Genomic DNA, 25,459 nt, shown 5'->3' with positions numbered 1-25,459 from the left:
GTTTACCACATATAGGAACAAGGTTCGTCACCAGTTCTATTACTTATGTATTGGAGGGGTTTCCAGGTAAAAGAGACGACAGTCAGCCTTGAACTATGCTTCTTCTCGCCCCGAAAACCCCGATTCGGAGAGAAGAGGGGACCATAGAATAAGTAACCGTCCTGCGCACAAACCCCGCTGTAACAACGTTCAAAACCCGAAATCATGTCTCATGATCGCGTTCAGCCTCTCCAACGCCACAAAGATGCCGCAAGACAGACAGGCCCGAAACCTGCCGTAAACATGTACACAAGAATCAAGGTTTTAGCAGTCTTGCTGCCGCAAAAACAAATAAACAAACTCCCGCAAAATGACCGCATCAATTGGGCTCATTCCTCATGAGCCGATCCGCCCCTTCCGGCCCGCAGGTGCGCTCACGTCCCTCCTGTCGCCCCGCGCGCCCCTGATCATGCCCTTGTACGGCGTCGCAGTGCCTGCATTACCGCTCTTAGCTCTGCCCCGGCGTTCCCTGATCTTCGCCAGGGCCTGCTCCCTCGTCATCGTGGGGGTCAGGGCAGGATTATTGACGTCCCAGGTCGGTATCTCGTTGTTGTCAACTTTGCCACGCGAAGGGGTTCTCTGCAAGGCGAGCAGCTTCTTAGCCATGCTTGGGTCCGAGTTCTCCTCGCGCAGAGGGACGGACGTGGTCGTGGTAGATGTGTAGAAAGACTGTGCGGTGAGTGGACGGGAGTCGTAGGATGTCTTGAAGCTGGTTGCGGCGGTAGAAATCTCGACGTTTGGATCTTGGGAGCCGAGAGGCAAGCGACGGGGTTGTGGCTGACGAGTCTCGGCTCGCGCGGTGGTTCCAAATCGTTGGAAGATGCTCGGGGCAGTTTCTTTGGCCTGCTCGGACATGAGGCTTGGCGTGGTTGGTATCGCAGGAACCTTGAACTGCGATGGCTGTTGCTGGTGGTGGGGGGCATCCAGGAGAGACACAAGTGATGCCCGCTCTTGGCCGACGATCGCGAAGGAAGGAGGCTCGACAGAAGGCGTGCGAGTACCGCTCAGGCACCGTACCCTGCTCGACGACGTTGGGGGGTGCGTTTTCCATGGGCTTGTCATCCGCCTCCACACCCGCCGGCACAGGCTCGTCTCTCTTCCCCTGCTCCTGAGCCCTCTCCATGGCGTCCGCCTCCTCCATGCTCACTGTGCGAAAGGTGCCCAAATCAGGCAGGAAGATGGTCGCTCTTCTATCCTCGCTATCACCGCTCTGGCTGTTCTTCTTCTTTGTTGGCTGCTTCACGGCATGAGCAGATGTCTCACTTGGCGGAGGGATAGCAGTCGCTTTCTCACTAAGAATCATTCGGTCCGACGGGTCGGCCAGGGGTGGTAGAGGCTCGGCGGCAGCTCGCTTCTGACGCTTTGGAGAAAGCAAGCCCATCATGCTGGACCGGGGTCGCTTCTTCATGCAAGAGCATGCTCGCAGGCTGCATTCGGCCTCCAGATACTCGACTTGGTCGGCAGCACGGTCGGCACGCTGCTTCTCCCACTGCCAAAGCCGTGTGAGTTCCTCAATCTCCATCTCGCTGGAAGCAGAGGATTTGACGTCGACCAGGGAAAGCGACACAGCACGGGAGTCGTAGGACTTCCTCGGGCTCGCAAACTCGTCCTCCTCGTCCTCCTGACTAGCTGGTGGCAGCGGAAGCCTGCCCTCGGAGGCGATCCTCGCCACGTCCTCTTCTGTCTTGGCCAGGGTCTTGAAAGCATCGCGCTCCTGCTCGACAAGCTTGACACGCTCGAGGGCTTGGTCAAGCTCGGAGCGGATCTTTTCGAGCTGTTCCTGCAGGCCGACCTGATTATATCTGGCCTGGAAGGCCTCCTGCTCACGGGCGGAGCTGCGCTCCTTTTCTCTCTGGAGAGATGCTTCTGCGGATTTCTGGGCAGCGCGGGCGGCATTGAGTTGCTCCTGTAAGTCGACGATGGCGGACTGGCTCTTGAATGTCTCCTTGCGCATCCGCCGTATCTCCTTTTCCCACAGTGTTTGTGTGTGGGCGTGCGTCTCCTTTGTGCGACCATAGTTCTCCTGTGGAAAGTTGCGCTCGTCAGTGACCGCGAATTTTCGCCGAGTGGGCGAGGACCATGCTCTCACGTACCATGACCGTCTCCAGCCTCTCGCCGACCTTCCTCTCTCTATTCCTCCCCTCCTCTATCTCCTTCTTCAGCGCGCGCACTTCATCCTTGTGCTTGTGCACGTCGTCCCTGTACTTGCGCACCTCGGCCTCTGCCTCCTCACGACCGAGCACGGCGCGCTTCAGGGCAGCGTCGGCGTTCTTGCGCTCGAGGTGTTTGCTCTGGGAGGCGAGGGTGTTGAACTGGTTGATCTTATCACTGACCGAACTGTCGCGCGAGTGTCCCTTCTTTCCAGGGGAGCCGAGGCTGTTGGTTGAAAGTCGGTGTTCTGAGCCCATCTGCATGTTGAGGCGGTCCGAGGAGACGGGGTCAAAGGGCGCCATGCTGTCTGCTGCAAAGGTGGAGGCTCGTTTGGACGGGGAGGGTGTGGTTGGTGCCGGCGTGGAAGAGCCGTCGCGGGTGGACGGACGCTCCATGGTGTCTTCTTACAGGAGACTTGGTGTAAGGAGGAAGTGGTCAACTGGCCTTGGGGTGTGGTGGTATTCGTTGTCGCGGTAAACAAAGCAACAGCGAGGTGCCACTCGGGTAACCTGTTGAGCTAGATCCAGGTCCAGTAGGGATGGTGGTCATGCGAACGGGTCCGGTGGTCAGTAGAGCAAGGTGTTGCGACTAGGTTGTACACGATAAGTGTTGTGTGTATTGGTTCTGTAGCAAGGGGAAGGTGGCTTGCTATGCAGCAATGCAATGCGATGTGGTGACGGCGCGAGATGTTGAAGTCGTCCTGGCCGAGCCTGCACTGTAATTTGGGGCCCGGATTCCACAGTGTTGATCAGCCTGCCCGCTGTTGTCCCGGCAACCAGGATCTCCAGCCATTCAGGCGGCAGCATGCCTGGGTGTGGTGGGGCTCGCGCTACAAGGGCCACCTTTTGACACCACCTTCTAGAAGACCAATCAACTGTCGTCTATTTCTAGTGGGGTGCCCCCAATCCCGCTCAGGCAGCTCAACCCTGCATGGATGTCCGGACAATTTAGACTCGGTCTCGGGTTCGCGGAAAGAGAACACGACGTGCTCCTTGGGATCGGCCGACGGAGCACATGACAGCTGGTCTCCTGTCTTCTCCTTCCAATCCCCTCCTCTCTACCGCCGTCCTGACCTCCGTCACCACCACCTCGAACACCACCTGTCGCCCTCACGAGCATTCCCAATCATGGCAGCAGAACCGGACTCTGCGGTTCGCCAGCGGAAAGCTGGTGCCGAGACAGCCGACACAGCGGTGCGAGATACCCAGCCATCAAGTGACGAGGGAGGAAAGAAGAAGAGAAGCAAGAAAGGCAAGAGGGTGGACACGGATGAGGTTGAGTATGGGAACCCGTGGGTCGACGTCCTGCGAGTCCTGTCCTTCCTGCTGTTCGTCTCGTGCGGCGCCAGCTACCTCGTCTCGGGCGGAGAGTCCTTCTTCTGGAACATGAAGGTGCCGCCAAAGTACCTGCGTGTGGAGACATGGAAGGGCCTATTTGTGCGTATACCAACCCGTCTCGCCCTCGCTGCTCTCTGCCCTGGGGTTCGTTAACTGACCACAGCTGCCTGCTTCCAGAACGGGCCCCGGTACATAACCCCGGAAGAACTCACCCTGCACGACGGTTCCGACCCGACCAAGCCCATCTACCTTGCCATCAATGGCTCCGTATACGACGTCACCGCCGGCTCGCGCGTCTATGGACCCGGCGGTTCCTACCACGTCTTTGCCGGCGTCGATGCTTCCCGCGGCTTCGTCACGGGCTGTTTCGCCGAGGATCGCACACCCGACATGCGCGGGGTCGAGGACATGCACCTGCCACTCGACGACCCGGAGGTGGACAGTCACTGGAGCAAATCCGAGCTCAAGAAATTGAAGGAGCAGGAGCGGCGCGAGGCCAAGAAGAAGACTTATGATGCGCTGAAGCACTGGGTGGATTTCTTTGGAAACAGCCAGAAGTACTCGTTCGTTGGCTATGTGAAGAAAGAGGAGGGGTGGCTCGAGAAGGAGCCCAAGAAGGAGCTGTGTGAGCAGGCGAAAAAAGGCAGGAAGCCCAGGAAGATCCCCGAGGACAGGAAGTAAGCTCTGGAGGGCTCAGGAGCAGACACCTGTGGGCCCTCCTTGGGGCAATGTATATGTACAGGACGGGTAATCGACACATCACCTCATTTACGCCCGGCGCTACACTGCGCTCACCACCCACGGGCGTTCTGGCGCGATCGAGATGCACCACGAGCACGATCCAGACGGTCATGACACGTCCGTCTTGCTCTCATTGGCAGTACTGCTGCCTCAGCAGAGTGGTGCGCCAAGAAAGGGGGTTGAGCGAGTTTGCTGCAGAAACTTGCTCCAAGGAACTTGCTCCAGGGCTATTTGACCCAGCGCTCAACAGGAACAGGTAAGCCAGAGTAAACAGGTCGGAGTATAAATATGGCCCAGACGTCACTCCGTCTCGCACATGTACCTTTCATTCCCACACGAGCAGGTCCATCGTCGGCAACCCGAGAAGGCTCCCTTCTCTCGCTTGGCAACACCGAAATAGTCCCGATTGAGACATGACTTGACAGTTGAGACTCGGATGGATGGTCTTACCAAAAACGTAATTACCTGGCAATTATTTACATTCTTCCTGGGCGTAATGTGACGTTGGAGAATGCGATGTCAGCATTACTTGTGCGACGGGAGTCCCCACGTTGACACCGGACAACATTCACAAAAGCTTCGTCGCGGGAACAACATGCAGGGAACAGACAAACTCGGGCGAGACTAATGTCACAGGTGTTTAAGGCAGCATAGGATACAGACATCCGCCAAGCGTATTTTGTGGAACCCGCTCTGGGCGTGGTATCATCTTACATTTCATTCGTGATATAGCTTATATGAAGAGAGATAAAAGAGATAATGCGAATCATCAAGATCTTTGTGTGATAATAGTACCTTAGGTATCCGTGACGCCCACCAGCCACCGAAGCTTTATGTCGGCCCGCCTTCTTTGATTACCGTTCTTATGTGTGTGAGAAAAGAAATAGATCCCCGAGTCTCTCAGAGAACAGGCTGCTCCCCGAGCAGTAGTGCATCGCCACCTGCTTACAGCAGCAGGACTGCTGCAGCGACAGCAGCAAGACCGAGGCTGCCGCCGACCTTGACCATGGAGCCTGCGGCAGTCGTCTGGCCGGGGCTCGAGGGTGAGGCAGAGGAGCCGGACTCGGTGCCAGTGCCGGTGCCAGTGCCGGTTGTACCGCCAGTGGTGGAGCCTCCGGAGGGAGCAGTGTTGGACTGCGCCTTCGCGGCCAGGGACTTGAACTCCGTCAAAGACCGAGTAGCGTTGGCAGAAGTGCTGTAAAGATCTCTGTTAGCGTCTCGTTGCCCCCATCGTGCGACACAGGCTGTGCATGGTAACGACTCACTTCTCGTTGATGACCATGACCATGCCGCTCTGGCAGTGCTTGCCCTGGGCGCAGTACAGCCAAATGGGCTTGGAGTCGTTGATCATGACGGTGTACGTGGGGATCATGCCCGTCTCCTTGGACGCGGCGGCGGGCTGGTAGCCGGAGTGGAAGCCGGTGACGTTTGTCTGGATGGTGCTGATGGGAGCGCAGGGCTGGTCGAACGTCGATTGCGTCACGGTGTGGTTGCCTGCCACGAACTGGAACTGCACCATCTCGCCCGGGTTGGCCTTGATGTTGTCTGGTGTGTACACGAGGGAGTTGTTGGCGGTGGAGACGGTGACGACCTGGACTTTCTGCGCTGTGATCGAAGTGTTAGATACTCCGCTGGTAGTAGAGGAAAGACTGCTCGAGTAGATCGACATACCCGAAGCGACGCCGGCCATCACGGCAAGAGCTGCTGCTGTGAACTGCATTTTGGACTTTTTTGCTTGATTCTTTTGTAGTTTGGTGTAAAGAGAGGATTGGCGAAGTCAACTTCGTCCGAAGCTTGGTATTATCAGGTGTATTACTGAGCGGCTCGCGCTGGTATCGACGATAGGACTGGCCTAGGCGTCGTGAAGAATCGAATTATGTCGTGGTAAAAGAAAGGAAACAGTCGGTCAAACTTCTCGCCGTTGATGTGGATGGAGAAGAGGAACACGACAGGAGGAGAACAGGAAGATGGGGCGCATGAATATAAGAAAGATGCAACACACACACAAGTCTCGAGAAGCGAATCCTCTCTCGGATGCACGACGATCCCCTGGTGCTTGATCGACGCAGCCGTACCCTTGCCAGCCTGTGCGGTACCGCTACTGGCGGAGAGACGGGCAAAGCCAAGTGTGAAGACAACATGAGATGAGACAAGGGCAAGGCTCGAAGGGGAGGCGTGAGAGAAGGGGAATCTTGAAACTGGAGTCGTTGTTTTGGTGAGCCCTGCCCACCCACCGAGACCAGCTATTAGACCCTGGCGGTTACACCTAGTGTCGAGGCCTGGGCTTGTGCGCTGCCCCGAAAGTGACGGGTGTCGGTCCAGCAGGACATCAGGCGCGCAGAGGCAGCCGGCATGGATGAACTCACCTCTGCTCCCCTGTCTTGTCGCTTGACTGATGGCGAGCTGTGCTGAAGCCGTGGGGCTCTCAAGAGCGTACCCGTGAGGCGTGGGTGTTCACAGTTGCACCTCGCTCCCCTGAGGGGGCGCGGGGGACACCCTAGCCGTCTCACATTGCCCCGACTTGACCTACGGCGAACTGCAGGACCCGCTTTCGTTCGGCGGCAGCTTGGCGGAATGATGAATTCCGCCCCCCCTGGTAAAGACGATGTGATGATTTTTCTAGAGTTGGTTAGCGCCTCCACTAGTCCCCCCGCCTCTGAATAACATCTCAAAAACCCCTCAAAGACTCCCAATTTAATTTACTCTCCCATGGCTTATAATTATAAATTAAGAAAGGGCCGGCTGGGGCGAGGACGGACGGTGCCGGTAGGCACCGCCGAGCACCACTTGAGGCCCAACCCGGTACTCTTTATGTTCCTTAAAATGAGCGAGATGTGTTTTTTTGAAGTGGCTCTGGGGCTCTGAAATGCCGAGATTAAAGAGTGGGACCTCTAACCGTCTCTAGAAAAATCATCACATCGTCTTTACCAGGGGGGGCGGAATTCATCATCCCGGCAGCTTGGGCCTTAATGGCAACAAGGTTATCTTTAATGCTGCCACATATCGTGGCAATCTGGGTGGGCTCCTGTCACCGGAATTGCATGTCTTCCGGGTGGCTTGTGGCCCATCGCGGGCCCGTCTTACCCGTCAGCAGCCGCCATTGGAATGAGCTGCCTGAGGGTGACCGCAGGGCTCGAGTGACGTATGCGACAGCAAAACTAGATGGTAACGTAATGCTGGAGTCACTGAATCCAAGAGCGCTCATACAATTAATTGTCAATAGTAGGCCATATCGGCAATGCGGCAAGGCCGTTGGTCTCATCTTGGGACCGAAGATGCAACCGCGAGCGGGTGGCCTTGCTGAAAACGATCTCGCCGTGGCTGGTCCTGTGCAGACTGATCACTCTTCGTCGCATAGCATCATTTGTGGCGGTGGTCCAATCTTGGAAGGCGCCGTCATCAGGTTCGGCGCAATGAGGTTGATGTGATGAGCTGAACCAGCGACCGGACGACGTTGGAGCCGCGACCTGGATTTAAGGTTGCAGCAGGGGCTGCCCCTGTCGAGCCGCCAGGAGCCGCACGGATGTGGCAGCCTGCGACAACTCCGAGACTGCAGGCGGTTTCAAGCACGTCAAGGGCCGACATAAGCGACGACGTCCCGGGGGTGGCACCGAGTGGCAGTGAGGCTTGGGCTTTACTCGCTGCTGAATTGGTCTTCTCTGATCTTTGAGCCGCAAGCGCCAACACCTTGGCCGGCCTTGCAAGCTGGTGCTGCCCAGCAATGAGGCTCTCCTGAAGCCCTTCGAGCCGACCCCTGACATACCTCTCGGTATGGTTTGTGATACGTGCCAATGCAGGCTTGCCGCCCCGGAACCACAGCCTCCTGCAGCATCGCCAATGGTCCTGCCAACAGCCAAGACTTGATGTGCAGATTACCTCTTGCCGATGATCAAAGATCACCGCCAGCACTACTCCCCACGCCCTCGTGTTTTGAAACAACCTCTCGAGGTCGGGGATTTCTACCTTCGCGGCGGCAAGACTGTCCCAACATCGTAGTGTAATCGGGATGCTGTCTCTTGCATGATGCGTCCCATCCATTCTACCCTGTCAGGCTCTCTTGAGTTTGGCTGGAGTGATGTTTCCGACATGACACTTTTCCTAAAGTTGAGATGAAAGTCCCAAGAGGCTCGGGGAAGGCTTGTCACCCAGATGAGACTCAACGGTACGCAGATCTGCAAACAAGTTGTGATCCATTTTCACGAGAGTGTCAAGAAGCACGACAAAACTCCGTGTTTTGTTTCACCACGGCCTCACCGCGGCATCGTCACCATTATTGGCCATGAGAGGCCGGCAGACCATTGCCATATCCGCGCATAACGTAATTGAATTGTGTTGGCATACTACGGAGCAAACACCGTAAATTGATGTCCCTCCGCCTACACGAGATGTTTTCGGTAGAGTGCCGTTCACGGAATCTCATCTAGACACATTCGTCCGACAACATGAGGCCAAACGCGGACTGCGTAATGGGGCAGAGACGGCCGCACGATGCGTCTTGGGCGTCAGAGCAGCTGATTGGAGCCACTCTCGGTCGGCAAGGTGGCATGATCACTCATTGGATGACTTTCTAACGATGCCCAAGCAACCGAGCTCGGTCTCGTCACCCCAATCCAGCCGGACCTAAGCCGATGTTTGAGGCTTGGCAACCGAACTTGGCCCGAAGGTTCGGCGTTGCTGCACCATGAGAGGAACCGGGTGGCAACATGGGTTGAGGCCAGCCAGTCACCTCGGCCAACAGCGGTAGGGCTTGCAGATGATGGGACACTCTTTTGCCAGTGACCCCGACATCAGTCTCAAGTCGCACCTGTGCGCCGTTATGGCAACACATCTGTAAGATGAGCACGGGCGTGAGCCTTCGCTTGAACTCGATCGTACTGAGCATCCTGTCGTTGCTTCGGACGGACATGGCTTACCACTGAGCAGCCAGGATTGCATCTCTGTTTTTGACGTAGACGTCTTCTGCCGCCAACGTTGTGCACTTTGCTGGGGCGAAAGCTCTTCGACAATCGTGGCCCAATGAGAGCCATCCTGGCGTATCAAGTCGCTGACGCGGTCCGAGACTTCGGTTACAGGCTCCAGTAAGTTTCTTTTGAGCGCTCCATCTCCCTCAAGACCGGCAGTTATGATGACTTCGCTCCGCCCTGGGACAGACCACATAGGCAGGGACTGCGTGATCGCTGCTTTGCCTGAATGGCCGAATTGCCAGTGAGACTCAGCTGAGGAGCCGGAGTATGCATGCGCCTATCGTGGTGAATCGGTCACAGATCGAATAACAGCTGCGGCGCAATCTTCTCGAGATCCTCGACCTGCAGGTAGCGCACCCAAGTTAGCTCTCGAGCCTTGCTCACACCTTGCCTCGGTCGATCCCCAAACCCACCTCCAAGAACCCCCCGTCCCTCTCAGCCGCGGCTCGAGCAATAGCTTCCTTGACAAAGATATCCATGTACTTGGCGACGGCGTTGTTTGCATCTTTGGTGATGCGTGTGCCGTCCTTCTCAAAGAACTCGTGCAGGATGCGCGTCAGTAGCTCGGGCGGGATGGTCTTCTCCGGCTCCTCATCATCCTCGTCATCCTCCAGATCTCCATCGACCTCCATGACCTCTTCGGAGTCCTCGCGACGCCGAGGCTCAGGAGACTCGTTGGGCTGGGCTCGCTGCTTTCCTCTGGCAGCCGCGCTGGGCTTCTTGCTGCCAGCGGGCGCCGCTGCCTTGTTCTTGGAGCCAGGAGGCCGGCCACGTGAGGCTCCTGCTGTTGACTGCTTCGGCGGCATTCTGCGCGAAGGGCTTCGAGGATGCAGCGGCGGGAGGGAGACTAGGTCGTGTTCGGCGGATTGTTCGAAGCGGGCTCGCTCTTTGGCTGGGCGGATTGATGGCTTCGATTTGACGCGACTTGGGAGACGCGCCTGCGTAGATGGTCGCTCCCACTTCCCGAGGTCTTGGGCAGTCGCCTCCGACCTCACCCCTAACCCTGGAGCAAGTTCTCGCTAGTACCCTGAATGCAAGTCGACTGTGGGCACAAGTATCGCGTAGAACGGCTAAAGATTACGTGGCTAGTCAGTGGCCGCTCATCATCTCTGGACAACTTAGTCTACTGGACAGACAACCCTTAATGGGTTTGCCTACCCCGGGGACACTGTTCCGTAGGATGACGCTTGATACCAGCCGTATTCAGTCAGGTTTTGATTGCCTCTTTTTGCAAAATACTCAAGTACCTGCCAACCTTTCTGGATCCCGTGCAAGCTACCTAGGTATTTATCAGAAGCAAAGGCACCTCCAACACAACCGGAACCGGGATCGTGGGCTCCTAATCTGCTCGATTTGGTCGGGCTAGCTATTGCAAGTACGTATTTGAGGATGCATCAAGGATCTCGGGCATCTTCGGCATCAAAGAAAGGAGCAGAGTTGGAGCAAGGAGGAGGTGACTTAAACAATAATTGAGGGAAGGCAGGTGCAACAGTGTCGCTGCAAGCGGATTGTTCACTTGAAATCCGGCTAGATCTTCTCCCCGACTTCCTGTGCGACTCCCATTTGTCAATTATAGTTCAGAAAGCTGCTCACCGGCCACCCGTTTGTAGCATCATACTCAGAAAGCTCAGTCGTGCCCTGCAGCTCCCCGTAAGCTTCCATGGCGGTGCCATTGCCTTTCAATAACGCAGCAATACGCACGCCACGCTCCTGTCCCTCGAACCATGACCCCTGCAGGAACCCATAATATTGTGCCGAGGTGTGCTCGCCAGCAAACCAGAGAGCTCCGACATTGGCCCGCAGGTTCTGATGCTTCTCCAGTGTCAAGCCCACTGGCCAGTTGCTGTAACTCCCATGCGTCCATGGCTCCGTCGTCCACCGCGGGTACATGAAGTCGGTGGGCTCAGGAACTCGTGCATCCGGAAACATCCTTCGCAGGACCTCGAGGCCTTCCGCCTTGGTCTGTTCATCGCTCTGCTTCTCGATCCGATAGGACTCGTCCTCTACCACCGTCGCAAAGATGATGTTGCTTCCGGGCAAGAAGCCTTCCGTCGACAGGGACTGCCACACCGGGTAATAGCCCCTCTTGTCCGGATCTGCGTACAAGAAGAACTGCACGTCCTCGGGCCAGAAGGTCGTGTTGAACTGGTAGAAGATCTTGGTGTACGTGCCCATCTGGAATTGCTCGATCGACTCGCGCTTCCACCGCGGTAGCTGGGGCTTAAAGTCGACGACATCGTTCTGCAAGACGCCAAGGGAGAAGGTGCAGACCGCGTGCTCGGCCGAGATGCACTCACTGTCGGAGAGCTGGACCGTAACCTCCGAATCCGAGTACTCGATGGCAGAGACGGTCGTGTTCAGGAGCAAGCGCGGGTCGTTGCCTGACGGGTCCAGGAATGTTGATGCTTCTCCAACGAGCCACGCGTTGAAGCCCCGAGGCTCCACCACGAAGTTGTTGTCTTCGCCAAACTGGTTGAAGGTAAGGTTGTCCCCCGTGATGCCAAACACGAGACTGCTCTGCTCCGGAGAGTACGAAGCATCCCAGTCCCATTGCCACCACTCTGCTGCCGCCTTCTTCATGTCCTGCTTAGGCTTCCACCCTGCGAGGCTGAGCCCAGCACGTGCCGAGGTATCTTGTAGGTTCTCCGTGAGAATTGATCCCGCATCTACTGCAGCGACGTCCCAGGCGTTGTCAAATTCTGCCAGGAGATTTGAAAAGTCGCTTGCCCCCGTTTCGTCACATGTTATGATGGAATCATAATTCGAGTAAGTGTTCGAGATGTTCCACTTCTTTGAGAATGTCCAGATTGGGTTCTCTGGTGCGGCGGCATCCGCTGCTCCTAGTCCTTGGACCCAATTCGCTCCAAGCTCGACTGTATATGGCGTTCCGTCCGGCTTAGAGCCAAAGGTCGTGTGGGCTAGCCTCCCGCCAATGTAGTCATTGCGGTCAATCATAAGGAAGTCTGTGATGGAGGCATTGGAAAGGGCTTGAGCTGCACTTATGCCGGCGACACCGGCGCCTAGGATGGCTACCTTTGTCTTTTGACAAGTGGGTGTTGTCTGGTTGTCGTTGCGTCGCGAGTTAGACGGCGCAGCACTTGCAGGGCCGGACAATGCCGCCCATACCAAAACCTCCAAGACAACAATTGAGAAATGCATGGCGAACTGGCCCAAGGAAGACCAGTATCAAACAGCGCAAGGCTTGCTTTCCACGTTTGCGATTTTTACATCTCGCGAAATTACTCCCCCACCGATAAGAAAGATTGAGATAGGGCAGCGATACCGTAGCATTCGGCAAATAAGAAGAGCATTAGTACAACCGCAAAAGCCCCCACAAGATATAGAGGTTGCATTATTAAGAAAGTCACGTCTTTGTAGCCGTTAAGAGAACGATAATTACCCCGGTGTGCAAGTTTTGAACAAGCATAGGGGACTTGCACATGCAGGCAACCGATTAGCACTTAAGGTGGAGAAAAAGTCCGAGTTCCTTCGTAGATACTAAATAACAGACATGGCTTGCTAGATGAGCATTCGTAACAACTTCAACGCCATGCAAACCCTCAGGCTTCAGGCCTGGTTTTCTCGTATGAATAAGAAGGTTTGATGTCTTTTGAATTAGCAACGTCTGGATCAAGGCATGTAGAGTGCTGCCCCGAAGACCGCAACTTATTAATGCTACAACCAGAGCTAAGTCTTGACGTTGATTTGGAAGCCTTTTGTCTCTATATTCGCTCTTAGTGGCGATTGTATTCATTTTGGCTTCTGGTTGGGAGAAGAGTCGACCTCACAGCTTCTGTATCATAGTGATCTGATACGGAAGGTGGAAGTGACCAAGAACTCGAGTATTATCCAAGATCGACTTCCGGTCACTTTTCTTGAGGTTTAAGCTGAAGTAGTGCCTTCCATAAGAATACATGAGCCCGTGAATATGTATCTTATTAGAGTGTGGGCAAGAACAAGTCTTGAAAAAGAAGTGGCATGGTCGTGATGTATGCACCAGCAGAGGTATCAAAAGCTTCTTCAGGGGTCTTGACTCAATCACGACAGGGACGGGAGAATGTTTTCGGACGAACTGTGGAAGCGAGTGTAAACGGGTGGGGATATCGCCGGTTGCCGAATATTCTTTCAAGAAAGGGGCATTTCAGTCAAGATATTCCGCCAGGTAAGCCTGCCAAATCGGCATCGTAAGGTTTGCGGCCAACGGGATGTCTGCGTCACATGATACTTGTAGTCAGACATTACACCCCAATGAAGAGTATTTTGGACCAAGTTGAAGTGAGTGTGAATGAACGGGGCCACTGGCCCGTCAATCAGCCCGCAGGTGGCTCAAGCCGTGCGCATGTGCTGCGGGTCCTCTCATCTCGGTAACTAAGCATCATGGCGTGGAATCGATAGTCAAGTCTCTAGTCTACGGACGCATGAACGTATATGGTGGAATGGGTCTTCGCGATGCGGCTCACGATACGACCGCTCACGATGGGGTCTTATTGCAGGTTATAAAGACACGAACCCGTGGGCTTCTACCAATGGGTTTACAGATCCGGCCACCTGTGTATCCCTCATCCAAGTCAATTACCTTTACCAAACTGCTCGGTAGCAGCCACACTGCTCTGTAGTGTCCGATTGTTCAGCTCATTCATCTTGCCGCATTCATAACGCCCGCGGGATGTTCGCTATATAACCTGATGGGCAACGGATACTTCGACTGGATGCTTTTTGAGGTATGAACCATTCAATCGCATGCGTCACGCGATAATTCGATCGAAGCCGACTCCTGGTACGAAAGGATGGTAAGGTGAGCGGGATCGCCTCTGAGATTATCGAGGTCGGTTTTAACAACCTGGACGAGGCCACGGCAAGCGAATACGCCTCATACATGACCTGGACATCGGAGAAAGCCTTCACTGATTCCGCAAAATACTCGCCTTGGACCAGCGGCAACGTTACCGAGGCGTACATCCACACACTCCTCGACAATGCGCTTCCGTATCCTATCCAATTGGGCATGGAGGCACTTCTACCCGAGGGTTCTGCCGTATATTCTATCAATTCCAGTCATGTCCCATTCATTAGCCACCAAGATGAGCTCTTGACGGCAGTTGAGGCGGCAGTTGAGGTCGGCGTTGAAGGTGCTGCGAAGTATGTCGTCCGTGCATAGACAGAAAGGATATACCACGTCAACTAGGAACAGATAGTATCTTAGCGTCAAGCACATGATCATAGTTGCACCTGCCTACTGTAGCTACACCTACCATTGCGTCAAGCACATGGTCATAGTTGCACCTGCCTACACCTACCATGCTCTGAGCGAGTGATCACAGGAGGATGGTGACTGAGAGCTGCTGGCCATCTTAAACCACGTGGAGTGAGCAATCACTCGCTGCGCTTCGCTCAAAACACACATTGTTCTCTTGCAACCTGGATAAGAGGCCGGTAAACTGCCTTTTCATCCTAACTATGGATGAAGATAGAAGGATCCATAAATAAATGTCTGTAGGATGGACATCGTTATTTTTGTGATCAGCCGTGGGCTCAGAGCGAAACTAGTAGCAGTCATTGTGTTAATAGACCATCCTCATAGGCCCAGGCACATACTTGCTATGGTCTTCAAGGCTGTCTTAGATGCCCAGCCTATACTGGTTGCTATCGCCATACCAATCCTTCTACAGCTTGCAAGGACCTCAAAAGTATGCTGATTACCGGAAAGTGTGTGGAAGGTGAATCATCAGCACGGCCATAGTAACATGGTACCCAAAGAATATTACAGACACAGGACATAAGTCAAGTGGCCCACATTTAGCCCACCCCCTAATTCAGCCCACTTAAACAGTCCTCCTTACCATACCACCCCTTTAATTAAAGTTACTTTAAATCCTTATTGCCACCCATAATAATGCATTGCTTTATATTTATAATATCTTTAAAAGCATTTATTTTTATTAAGTTATCCTTAATTACGCTAGCATTAATTTACACCTTATATATAACGTGGTTTACTAGTAAGTAGCGCATATTAATAAGTAGCGTACTTTTGCAACTTTCGCCAACTTTAATTAACTTCAGCACCTACCTAATATAAACAATTTAATTAAATTTAGCATTAATTAATATTAACTATAATTAAATCCTTATTTTTAATTAATTTGCTTAATTTAAAGTAATATAAGTAATTATAACTTAAATAAAAGTAATTAAGTTTTAATAAGGGGATTATTTTTTAATAAGAATTGCGTTAATACTTTTTGCATTAATTTCCTATTTATTTATTTATTTAAATATTTAATATATTAAAAATTAATAAGTATAATGCCAAAACCTTTTAAAAAAAATAAAATACTTTTAGCTATTTAAGCAATTAAAAACTTTTAAAAAAAAATGCATTAAACCTTTTAAGTTATATAAAGCTATATAAATCTTTAATATCCTTAAAACTATATTTTATTATAAAATAAATTAATAATACTTTTATAAAGAATTATGCATTAATATATATAAACTTAATTAAATTAAAAAGTAAATGCTTATTTAATATATTATTAATTAAGATATTTAAGAATTTCTTTTATAACTTTTTAATATAAAAAATATAGTTAACTTTTTATTAATATTATAAAATACTAAACTTATTAATAAGTATTAAGCTTAATGCTTTATAAATTAATAACTTAGCCTTAAAATTAAGTTTAATTATCCTTATTATTATTAAAGGGCCCTTTATAAAGATTTAAAGATTATTAAAAATTAATTTAAATTACTTTATAATATAATAATTAAGTATTAAATTATTAATAATACTTTTTATAACTTTAATAAAATTAACTTTATAATAAATATAATTACCTTATTAATAATTATTATATATATTAATAAGCATAAAGAAATTAAATTAATTTAATTTAATAATTAAAAATTAATAATTATTATTAAATATATTAATATAAATAAGTTATAAATTTTATTATTTATAATTATTTAAAGTACTTATTACCTTATTAATTAAGTAATAAAGTTAAATTTTTTAAATAATTAAATTATTAAAATTATTTTTAATAAATAAATAAATAATAAAATTAATTTAAAATAAATTTAATATTTTAATAAATATATTAAGCTAAAAAAAATGTTAATTATTAAATATTAATTATAAATAATTATAAAAGCTATATATTAATTAAGTTTAATTAATATTATAAAAATAATAAAATTATTATTATTAATATATTACTATATTTATTTTATTTACTTTAATTATTAAATATTATATTATATTTATCTTTAAAGCATATATATAGTAATAAAATTAACCTTTTTATTTAAGCTTTAATTAATTATATTATTAAATTTAAGTTTTTTTTTATATTTAAGGCAGCTTATAATAAAACTTTTATAATAAAAAATATTAAATTTATATTTAAAAAAGTTAAAAATTTTTCTTAAAACCTTAATTTTATAATTTTTAAGCTTAATATTTATTTATAAACTTTAATATAATCCCTTTTTATTTTTCTTTAAAAATAAAAGTTTTAAATATTATTAAATACTTAATAAATTATTTAATAATTAAATTTTATTAAAAGTAAGATTTTTATTTATTAAGAAAGCTTTCTTATATTAATTATAAAGGCTATTAATTAATTAATAAAGAATATATAAATAATAATATATTTACTTATTATAATAAATAAGTAAATTTATATACTTTAAAATATTAATATAATATTTATTAAATATTAAAGGGCTAAAAAAACTTAAATATAGCTTAAAAGAGCACTTATAATTAAGGAATCTTAAGCTTTTATTTAAAAGAAATAAAAGGTAAAGCAGCTAGCTAATGAAATAAATAATAAGATAAAAAAGTTAATTAATAATAAAGTAATTAAAAGATATTATAATAATTATAATAAAATTAAGCATAATGTAAAAACTTATAAAAAAGATAAAAAAGGGTTTAATTAATTAAATTTTAATTATATTATAATAAATCTAGCTTAATTAATGCTAAATATAGTTTTTATATTAAAAGTTAATTAATTTAAATTAATATTATAATTATATTAATGCTTTTAAATTAATAAAAGTAATTAAAAATAAAGATTTAATTATAATTAATATTAATTAATGCTAAATTTAATTAAATTATTTACATTAAGTAAGTGCTAAGGTTAATTAAAGTTAGCAAAAGTTGCAAAAGTGCGCTACTTACTAATATGCGCTACTTACTAATAAACCATATTATATATATATTATTTTAATAAATATAAAGTTTAAGTTTATTTTAATCTTTTTAAAATATTATAATTATTAATTTATTTTTAAAAACTTAATTCTTTTAAAAAAGCATTATTAATTATTAATCCTTTTTATTATATATTTTTTATATTTTTTAAAAAAATAATTATTAAGTTATAATTAATTTTTTTTATAAATTATAATTAATAAAAGCAACTTATATTTCTTAAAATACTTTAAAAGTTAAAAACTTCTTTTTTATAACTTAAAAATATTAAAAATATTAATTTAAATCTTTTAATATTTATAAAATTATTTAAAATAAGTATAAATATTACCTTATTAAAGTTTTTAAATATAATTATATTTATTAATTAATTATAAATTAATTTCTTATAATTTAAATTTTATATATTTTTTCTTAAATATTATAAATTTTAATCTTTTAATAATAATAAAAAAAAATTACTTTTTAATATAAAAGTTTAAAAATTTTTTTTTATATATTACTTTAAGTTTAAAATATATTTTTAAATTAAAAAATTATAATATTTATAAATTATATAATAATAAATAAAACTAATATATTTTATATAAAAAGTATTTTTATATAAAATTAAATAAATATTAACTTTTATATTTATTTTTTATTAATAAATATTATATTTTATAATTACTTAAATATTTAATTATTATTTATTTAATTATTTAATATTATTATAAAGTTTTAATTTTTATAATCTTTAAAAATTTTAAATTATTATTATTAAATTAATTTTCTTTTTAAGATAATTAAAAAGTATAATTTATTTATAATAAATATATATTTAAAAAAAGTTTATATATATAATTTATAACTTTTTTAAGTAATAACTTTCTTTTCTTTAAATTTTAAAATAATAATATTTTTTCTTTTTTATAATTATATCCTTTTTATTAATATTATAATAATTATTTAATTTTAAATTTATAATTATTAATAATTAAAAGAAATTAAATTATTTTTAATTATATTTATTTTTACTTTATTTATTTAATTTAAAGTTATTTAATTACTTTATATATTTAATTTAAAGTTATTTAATTACTTTATATATTTTAAATTTTTAAATTTTTCTTAAGAAATTATCTTAATTAATAATAATTAAAAAAAAGTTAATATTATTAAAAAGTAATTATTTAAGTTATAAAAACCTTATTTTAAAATAAATTATTAATAACCTTAATATTATTTAATTAATTATTTATTTAAATAAATATAATTTTTAAGTTTTAAATAACTTTATTTATAATTTTAAGGCATTTAAATAACTTTAAGCGCCTTAATAATAATTATAAAATATAATTTTTAAAATATTTTAAAATAATATAGCTTTTTTAATATTAATATTAACTTAAATTATTTTAAATCTTAAACTTATATCTTCTTTATTTATAACTTTATAATAAATAAATAATAATATATTATAAGTTTAAAAGAAGAAAAAAAATCCATTATAAAGAAAACGCAAGATATATAGTGGGGTGGACCTAATGCGTACGCGGGTGTGAAGTGGACCGAATCCCCGGCTGGGCTGAATGTGGGCCATTTGACTTATTCCCCCAAATGTGATGTACAGGCTTAACCCCGCAAGATATAGCCTATTCTTGTCAATCCATACACAAATACGAAATCTCCTGTAAGCTGTATTTGATTGTGAATAGGAATGACGGCCCCTCTGATGGCATCAGCGCTTCCCACATAAAGGCAATTACTCAAGACGCTGTCAAAATTGCACGTAACGTTCCCAGCCCAGATTCCGACACCCCCCTGGTTCCGGCCAGCCGTTTCTGGTGCAGTTGCATTACAAGACACCTACTTTTAAACCCCATATTATCAAATCTAAATAAGATTTATAACCCCTAACCTTAATAAGTTATATATAGATTTATATATATTATATAATAAAAACACTTTTAAAATCTTATTTTATATATAATATTTTAAATATATTTTAAAAGTTAAAAGTATAAAATTATTAAGATTTAATAATAATATTTATATTACTTTTTATTAATTAATTAAAATAAGTAAAATCTTAAATAAAATATTTTTATATATAATAAATATAAAATAATTAAATTTAAGTTTTATATTTATTAATATTATTTTTTTTAAATAAAGAATAATAAATTTATAGTTTTATTATATAAAACTTATATAAAGAAATCTTATAAGTTTAAATTTATTAATAAAAAAAGATATATTTAATAAATATAAGTTAAAATAATTTATAATAAATATAATTAATACTTTTTAAAAAAACGAAAAGTTTCATTTAATTTACTTAATAAAATATATTATAAAGTATAAAAAGAAAGCATTATTAATATTATTATTTAAAATGTTAATATTGTTTTATAATTTATAATATTTATTAAAAATCTTTTAAAAAATATTATATTTATAATAAACTTTTTAATATTATTACTAAATTATATAATTAAAAAATATATAATGAATTAGGGTTAGGGTTGGGTTTTCTTTTCAAGATTTTGTGTAGATTTAATAATGGGGGTTTGAAAGGTGGGTGATTGTCTGGAAAAGGCGGCCGGAATCAGGGGGGTGTCGGAATCTGGGCCGGGGACGTTAGGTGGTCAGTCGAATGAGGATTCCGAAATGCCAATTTCTGATTGCAAAATTTTATTTACGTCCTTGACAGCTGTCAAGATAAAGCCTGGATCTGATAATATGTGTACCGAGTGTATTGATGGAGGCAGGTATCAGTGGGGTGCATTTGTTGGATCTCGACTGGTGCACACTTGGTTGAAATGATATACACTTCCAGTAGATTTAATAAGAGATTCAATAGCAGCTTTCAGGGGATAGTTCAAGTAGCAAAATTGATATTATATGCTTATAATCTCAAAAATCTAGACCTAGTCCTCTTCGCCACGCAATAGCAGAATCTCTAGAAATAGGATCCCTGCTGCAAAGTGTCTAGACAGCCTGCTCATGTGCACAGAATTCGGCAGATTCACGGTACGACAATGTTGAGACTGGAATACGAAGACTGGAAATATTTCATGGCTATCGCTGATGATTTTTGCGGAGGCAGAGAGTGTCTTTTCCGGGTGAATATAATTCCTCGGTGTTAGCGCTCTATGTCCGTCTACGAACGGTCCACCGACGCGGAATTAAGAAATCATACGGGTTCACCAAAACTCGATTGCACTATCAGGACTCCACTTGGTGACTTCATTGCATCGGGACTGCCTCGGAAAATTCATGCGATTGAAGAAAGACGCCTGGCTTCGTGATAGATGAGTCCACCTCATCGACAAGAATTAAATAGCTCCAGACATATTTAAAGGGGCCATCATGCCAGAGTCTGAGGATTTCTACAATCTCACCCAACAGCTCCTTCCTTATTCCTCTCCTGCTTGAGCTCATCGGAATTCAAGCTACCATGGTCAAGACGCTGCAATTTGCGGACATTGAGGTCCCAACTCCTGGGTTCGGTGCCATGGGCATCAGCTTTGGCTTGGGCAGTAACCTAACTCTCGAGCAAGCTGAGCCTGTACTGCTCAAAGCAATAGAGCTGGGATGCACGTTTTGGGATACTGCCGTAAGTTGACCCTCATAATGATCAGCTCGTGGTTGTAGCTAAAGTCACTGTACCTAGGTCGTGTATCAACACGGGGTCAACGAAAAGCTATTGGGTGACTTTATTAGGAAGCACAATGTGAGGGACAAGGTCTTCCGTACGTCAATGATTAGTTCACCACTATCATAAATAATCTCGCTAAAACATACCATCTGCAGTCGCCTCCAAGTGCGGATTTGACGTTTTTGGCGACGGAAGCGTCACCAACTCGGCGTCTCATATCAAGACTTACATCGAGGGAACGATCGAGCGACTCGGCTTCACCCCAGACCTCTACTGCCTCCACCGCATTGAACCTAGTACGTTTCCTCGCTCCGTTACTTTCATATCTTTTTGCTAACGAAATTGTTCCAGACACGCCTCTCGAAGAGTCCATCTCGGCTCTCGATGAGATCCGAAAGGCAGGTAAGACCAAGTTTATTGGCCTCTCGGAATGCTCCGCGAAAACTTTGCGCAAGGCCAATTCGAGTGAGCATAATCAACTTTTCATGACCACGAACTTGTATTGACACTCAAAAAACAGTTGCCAAAATCGATGCCCTTCAAGCAGAGTACTCGGCGTTTGAGACACTGCACGAGACAGATGGCTTGATCGATGCTGCCAAGGGACTTGGAGTGGCCTACGTTGCGTACAGCCCCCTTGGGCATGGCTGGCTTGTGGACAATTTCCCACACAAATCACCCGACGACTTTGCTCCCGATGACTTCCGCCGCACAGGTAAGTTGCTGATACGCGTATAAGATAGACTTATGCGTATTGTCCCTGGTGGGATGGGCTCCCCTGATGCTAATATCATCTGAAACAAACACTGTTCCAAAATTTCAAGGAGAGAACTTTTATAAGAATAAGGCGATTGTAGAGGAAATTAAGAAGCTCGCTGCTCGCAAGGGGTGCACTTTGCCCCAGATTGCACTAGCGTGGGTTGCAGCCCAGGGGATGATTGCTATTCCGGGCACGACGAAGGCCAGCCGCCTCGAGGAAAATTGGGCTTCCCGGGATATGGACCTGACGATGGAGGAGAAGCAGGAGCTTCGAAGGATTGTCGACAATGCCAAGCCTGTTGGCAACAGGTACAACGAGACGATGCAGACGTTTGTTGGACATTAGAGTACCACGTGTACTTGAATGTTCGAATTATGTATCTGGACAGGCACCGAAGCTTATATGTACCTCTCTGTCTATACGGTATTTGCAGACCTATCACCTTACATGGGCAAAATTTCCACGAAGACAACCATGAGTTTACAGCCATTTACTGACTACGAGAAGCAAAAGGAGGATGGATGCTCACCGCCCTAGACCGCCCCTAGGTGGCATCTGGGCACCTTTCCCTAAAACAGCTGCACACAAGCCGTGACGACGCAGGAGTGTGGTGCCACCGAAGTGACTTCCAGAGGGGGCTAATCGGCCCTTCCGGTTGGTTACCATAATGTGGTAGTGGTTGTTTACTGTCGGTAATTGAAACGGCTTCTAATCTTGATCGCCTACGTGGTCGTTTGTTTCCATCAGGGTGAACAAGCTGCCTCATATCCCAACACGTCCCCCCTTTTCGTGTGTGGACGGAGACAACTGCCGTCAGAGGTGACTTGGTATAGGCACAAGAAACGTGCTACGCGGTTTGAAACAGCCGCATGCTTCGTCAGTCAAGCTCTGCGGGATTTATACAAGCAGCTGAAGCCCAGTGGCTAAGCATCTTGGCTGCACTCGAATGTCTTGGGCACTTTGGCTCTAACAGGCTGCCAGGCTTGTCTGCTGGAGAAGCCGGCACTACCCGGAACCTATTAAAGTGGAAAAGACTTGCCCTGGGCGGCTCTCGAGTCACGTCAAGACGGCCAAGGCTTTGATTAAATCGGTCGACCTTGACGATCAATGCCACTTTGTGCAAGGCCAAGCCTCACTTGCAAGTTGCCGCAGCCCGTATGAAACGCCAGGAATAGACATTGTAGTCCAGACTCCAGTGCGCGCTATCTGATCCACACCATGACTTGATGTCTAACATTAGCCAAAACATTGTATGAACATTTGATATAAAGTATCAACGTCCCAAAAGGAACGCAGGGCTTGGCCTCATTGGTACATCTTCCAATTAACCAACTCTCTACACAATCACACTCCAAAACCACCTTCAACATACTACCAGCCGTGTCAACCCCAAAACCTCCAAAATGCACACCTCAATCATCGCGACTCTCTTCACCCTGGCTGTTGCAGCCACCGCGCAATTCGCCGGCCCTTGCACTAACGCCGAATGTGGTACATCGCGGCAGGTCTGCGGTCGAGGCCTCGTTTGTGTTGGCTTTCCCACATTAGACGCAGCTACACGCCAGGACTGCACATGCAGTGGTAAGTGTCGACTGCGCACAGCAGGGCTTAACGTTCAATGCTGATCCGAGCCTGCAAACAGAGATCTGAGGCGAAATGATGACTTCGAACCCCCGAATGCCATCGACTTGAAATCGTGTTTCAAAACTCGGCACCTTACGTTCAGCGTTGTTTGTTTAACTATACACGGAAACTCGGAGAGCAAAAGCAGGGCAGAATGGCTAGGCAACGCATATTGTTATGACCACACAGGCACTTTCAGTCAACCACATGTACCTGGCCGGAGCTTTGAGCGGAACAGGGAAGCGAGGATTGTGATTTTGGGAAAGCGCATCTGATACCGACGGGTTTTAGCCAGCGAGCGGGTTATTGTAACCATAGAGTGCATCATCAGGGAAAGAGGGCGTTTAGGTCAACCGCTAGCAAATGTTTCAGTCAATTCAACAGTCACGATCGGGCCCTAAGTTTCCATGATATCGCCTTCTTCGAGTTTGGTCAAATATTTGTTCACCACTGGAGCGCAGGAATGGGTGACAGGTACTACGGAATGGAAGAACTCACGTATCGACCAACTTTGGTTTACTGCCTCCCAGATACGTTTGCACATGTGACTGCATTCTACTTTTGTTCACCACTCTAATCTAATGCAATTTCTGGCGTACCGAGTTCTGAGGGAGCCTAAAATCGGTGGTAACTGATGCAGGTGACGCTCAACAGCGGATGAACTCGTCCACCTCCATGCCCTGGCATCTTCCAGGTGAAATCAAGCTCAGACCGCGACATCTTCAAGTTAGAAGATTACGCGAGTAAGAAACAAACATACATGAAGCACGGTCAAATGCTATAATTTAAGTGTCATGTGAGAAATGTCCAATTTTGTGAGTGCTTCACAGCACCGCCCCCCCCCCAACACCCCGCCTGGCCCCCTTCTGCACAAAAGACACACAGAACCAGTGCCGACAGGGCGTACCATTCTACCTCGCTCTTTGCCAATGATGTCTTTACAGGCCTTTGAAATACTCTAATCCATTGCGCGTAGCAGTACGACATCTATGGGGATCTGAATTTCTACATAATCACGCTTTTGTAAGGCAGATAGAAGGGCGTTTGAGCGGCGATTGCTTCACCCAATACATGGGTTATTCGAACGTTGATGCCGATTGAGAACATTCAAGTCCTTCCAGGGCGGAATATGACAGAGAATGATACCTACTGCACCTTCGTCACACCAAGTACAGCAAACAAAATGGATGAAAGGTGTGTTTATACCAAGTATTGTCAGGGCCGTGGGGTTGAGCGTGCGCAGGGGCCCTCTGGGCCCATCTGGTTGCTGTGTGTGGAAAACGAAACTACCCCCCCCTGTCTTTTTGACTCGCGCTCCCCCTTCGCTGCAGAACAACAAAAACTTAAAAAATTCGCAATTTCTTTAATACCTTAATTTAATTAAATAAGAATATATAACATATATAATATATATTTATAAACCTTAAAGTTTAAGGAATTTTACTAAAATATTATATATAATAAAATATTAATATTAAAATAACTTTTTAAATAATATAACGTGGTTTACCACTAAGTGGTCCGTATTAACGAGTAATCTAATTTTGTAATATCTGCTAACTTGTATTAACCTTAGCACCTATTTAATGCAAAATATTTAATAAAATTTAATATTAATTAGTATTAACTGCTTTTAATTGCTTATTTTTAATTAATTTTATTAATTTAAAGGGGTTGGTATAATTGCAATATAATTAGGAATTATTAAGGTTTTAATATAAAGGCTTTTTTTAATATTAATCGCACCTTAGTTTTTTATATTAATCTTGCTTTAATTTATTTACTTAAATATTTAATGCATTAAAAACTAATAAATATAATATATATTCTTTATTAAAAGATAATAAAATTCTTTTAATTATTTAAGCTATTAAGAAATTTAAAAAGAATTATATAAAACCCCTTAATGCAGCTTAAGTTATATAAATCTTTAATATTCTTAAAACTATTTTACTTTATAAAATA

At 44.8% G+C, this 25,459-nt stretch overlaps 7 protein-coding genes across 7 annotated transcripts; 3 read left to right on the top strand and 4 right to left on the bottom strand.

The window, feature by feature from the left end:
* Nucleotides 1–375: 375 nt before the first annotated feature.
* Nucleotides 376–2,585, bottom strand: INS49_011828 (uncharacterized protein; the record flags this gene model as incomplete). Its single annotated transcript, XM_043172537.1, has 3 exons — nt 376–989; nt 1,057–2,062; nt 2,133–2,585. 3 exons carry the CDS (start codon nt 2,583–2,585, stop codon nt 376–378), a joined length of 2,073 nt encoding a protein of 690 aa, XP_043024282.1.
* A 732-nt stretch (nt 2,586–3,317) lies between these two features.
* On the top strand, nt 3,318–4,208 carry INS49_011827 (uncharacterized protein; the record flags this gene model as incomplete). The annotated part of the gene is made up of 2 exons (XM_043172536.1): nt 3,318–3,626; nt 3,705–4,208. The coding sequence occupies 2 exons, from the start codon at nt 3,318–3,320 to the stop codon at nt 4,206–4,208; spliced, it is 813 nt and encodes a 270-aa protein (XP_043024281.1).
* A 1,005-nt stretch (nt 4,209–5,213) lies between these two features.
* On the bottom strand, nt 5,214–5,988 carry INS49_011826 (uncharacterized protein; the record flags this gene model as incomplete). The annotated part of the gene is made up of 3 exons (XM_043172535.1): nt 5,214–5,463; nt 5,534–5,873; nt 5,940–5,988. 3 exons carry the CDS (start codon nt 5,986–5,988, stop codon nt 5,214–5,216), a joined length of 639 nt encoding a protein of 212 aa, XP_043024280.1.
* Nucleotides 5,989–9,526: 3,538 nt separating this feature from the next.
* INS49_011825 (uncharacterized protein) lies at nt 9,527–10,038 on the bottom strand (the record flags this gene model as incomplete). The annotated part of the gene is made up of 2 exons (XM_043172534.1): nt 9,527–9,574; nt 9,646–10,038. 2 exons carry the CDS (start codon nt 10,036–10,038, stop codon nt 9,527–9,529), a joined length of 441 nt encoding a protein of 146 aa, XP_043024279.1.
* Nucleotides 10,039–10,798: 760 nt separating this feature from the next.
* Nucleotides 10,799–12,391, bottom strand: INS49_011824 (uncharacterized protein; the record flags this gene model as incomplete). Its single annotated transcript, XM_043172533.1, has 1 exon — nt 10,799–12,391. The coding sequence occupies one exon, from the start codon at nt 12,389–12,391 to the stop codon at nt 10,799–10,801; it is 1,593 nt and encodes a 530-aa protein (XP_043024278.1).
* Nucleotides 12,392–13,917: 1,526 nt separating this feature from the next.
* Nucleotides 13,918–14,390, top strand: INS49_011823 (uncharacterized protein; the record flags this gene model as incomplete). The annotated part of the gene is made up of 2 exons (XM_043172532.1): nt 13,918–13,953; nt 14,019–14,390. 2 exons carry the CDS (start codon nt 13,918–13,920, stop codon nt 14,388–14,390), a joined length of 408 nt encoding a protein of 135 aa, XP_043024277.1.
* A 6,520-nt stretch (nt 14,391–20,910) lies between these two features.
* Nucleotides 20,911–22,216, top strand: INS49_011822 (uncharacterized protein; the record flags this gene model as incomplete). The annotated part of the gene is made up of 6 exons (XM_043172531.1): nt 20,911–21,069; nt 21,127–21,205; nt 21,267–21,407; nt 21,463–21,576; nt 21,632–21,826; nt 21,936–22,216. 6 exons carry the CDS (start codon nt 20,911–20,913, stop codon nt 22,214–22,216), a joined length of 969 nt encoding a protein of 322 aa, XP_043024276.1.
* Between the last annotated feature and the right edge of the window lie 3,243 nt (nt 22,217–25,459).

This window comes from Diaporthe citri, assembly GCF_014595645.1.
Source record: "Diaporthe citri strain NFHF-8-4 chromosome Unknown scaffold_5, whole genome shotgun sequence".
In the NCBI taxonomy this organism is placed as follows: Eukaryota; Fungi; Ascomycota; class Sordariomycetes; order Diaporthales; family Diaporthaceae; genus Diaporthe; species Diaporthe citri.
The sequence above is the reverse complement of the archived record's forward strand: the minus strand, read 5'-3'. Positions and strand labels throughout refer to the sequence as shown.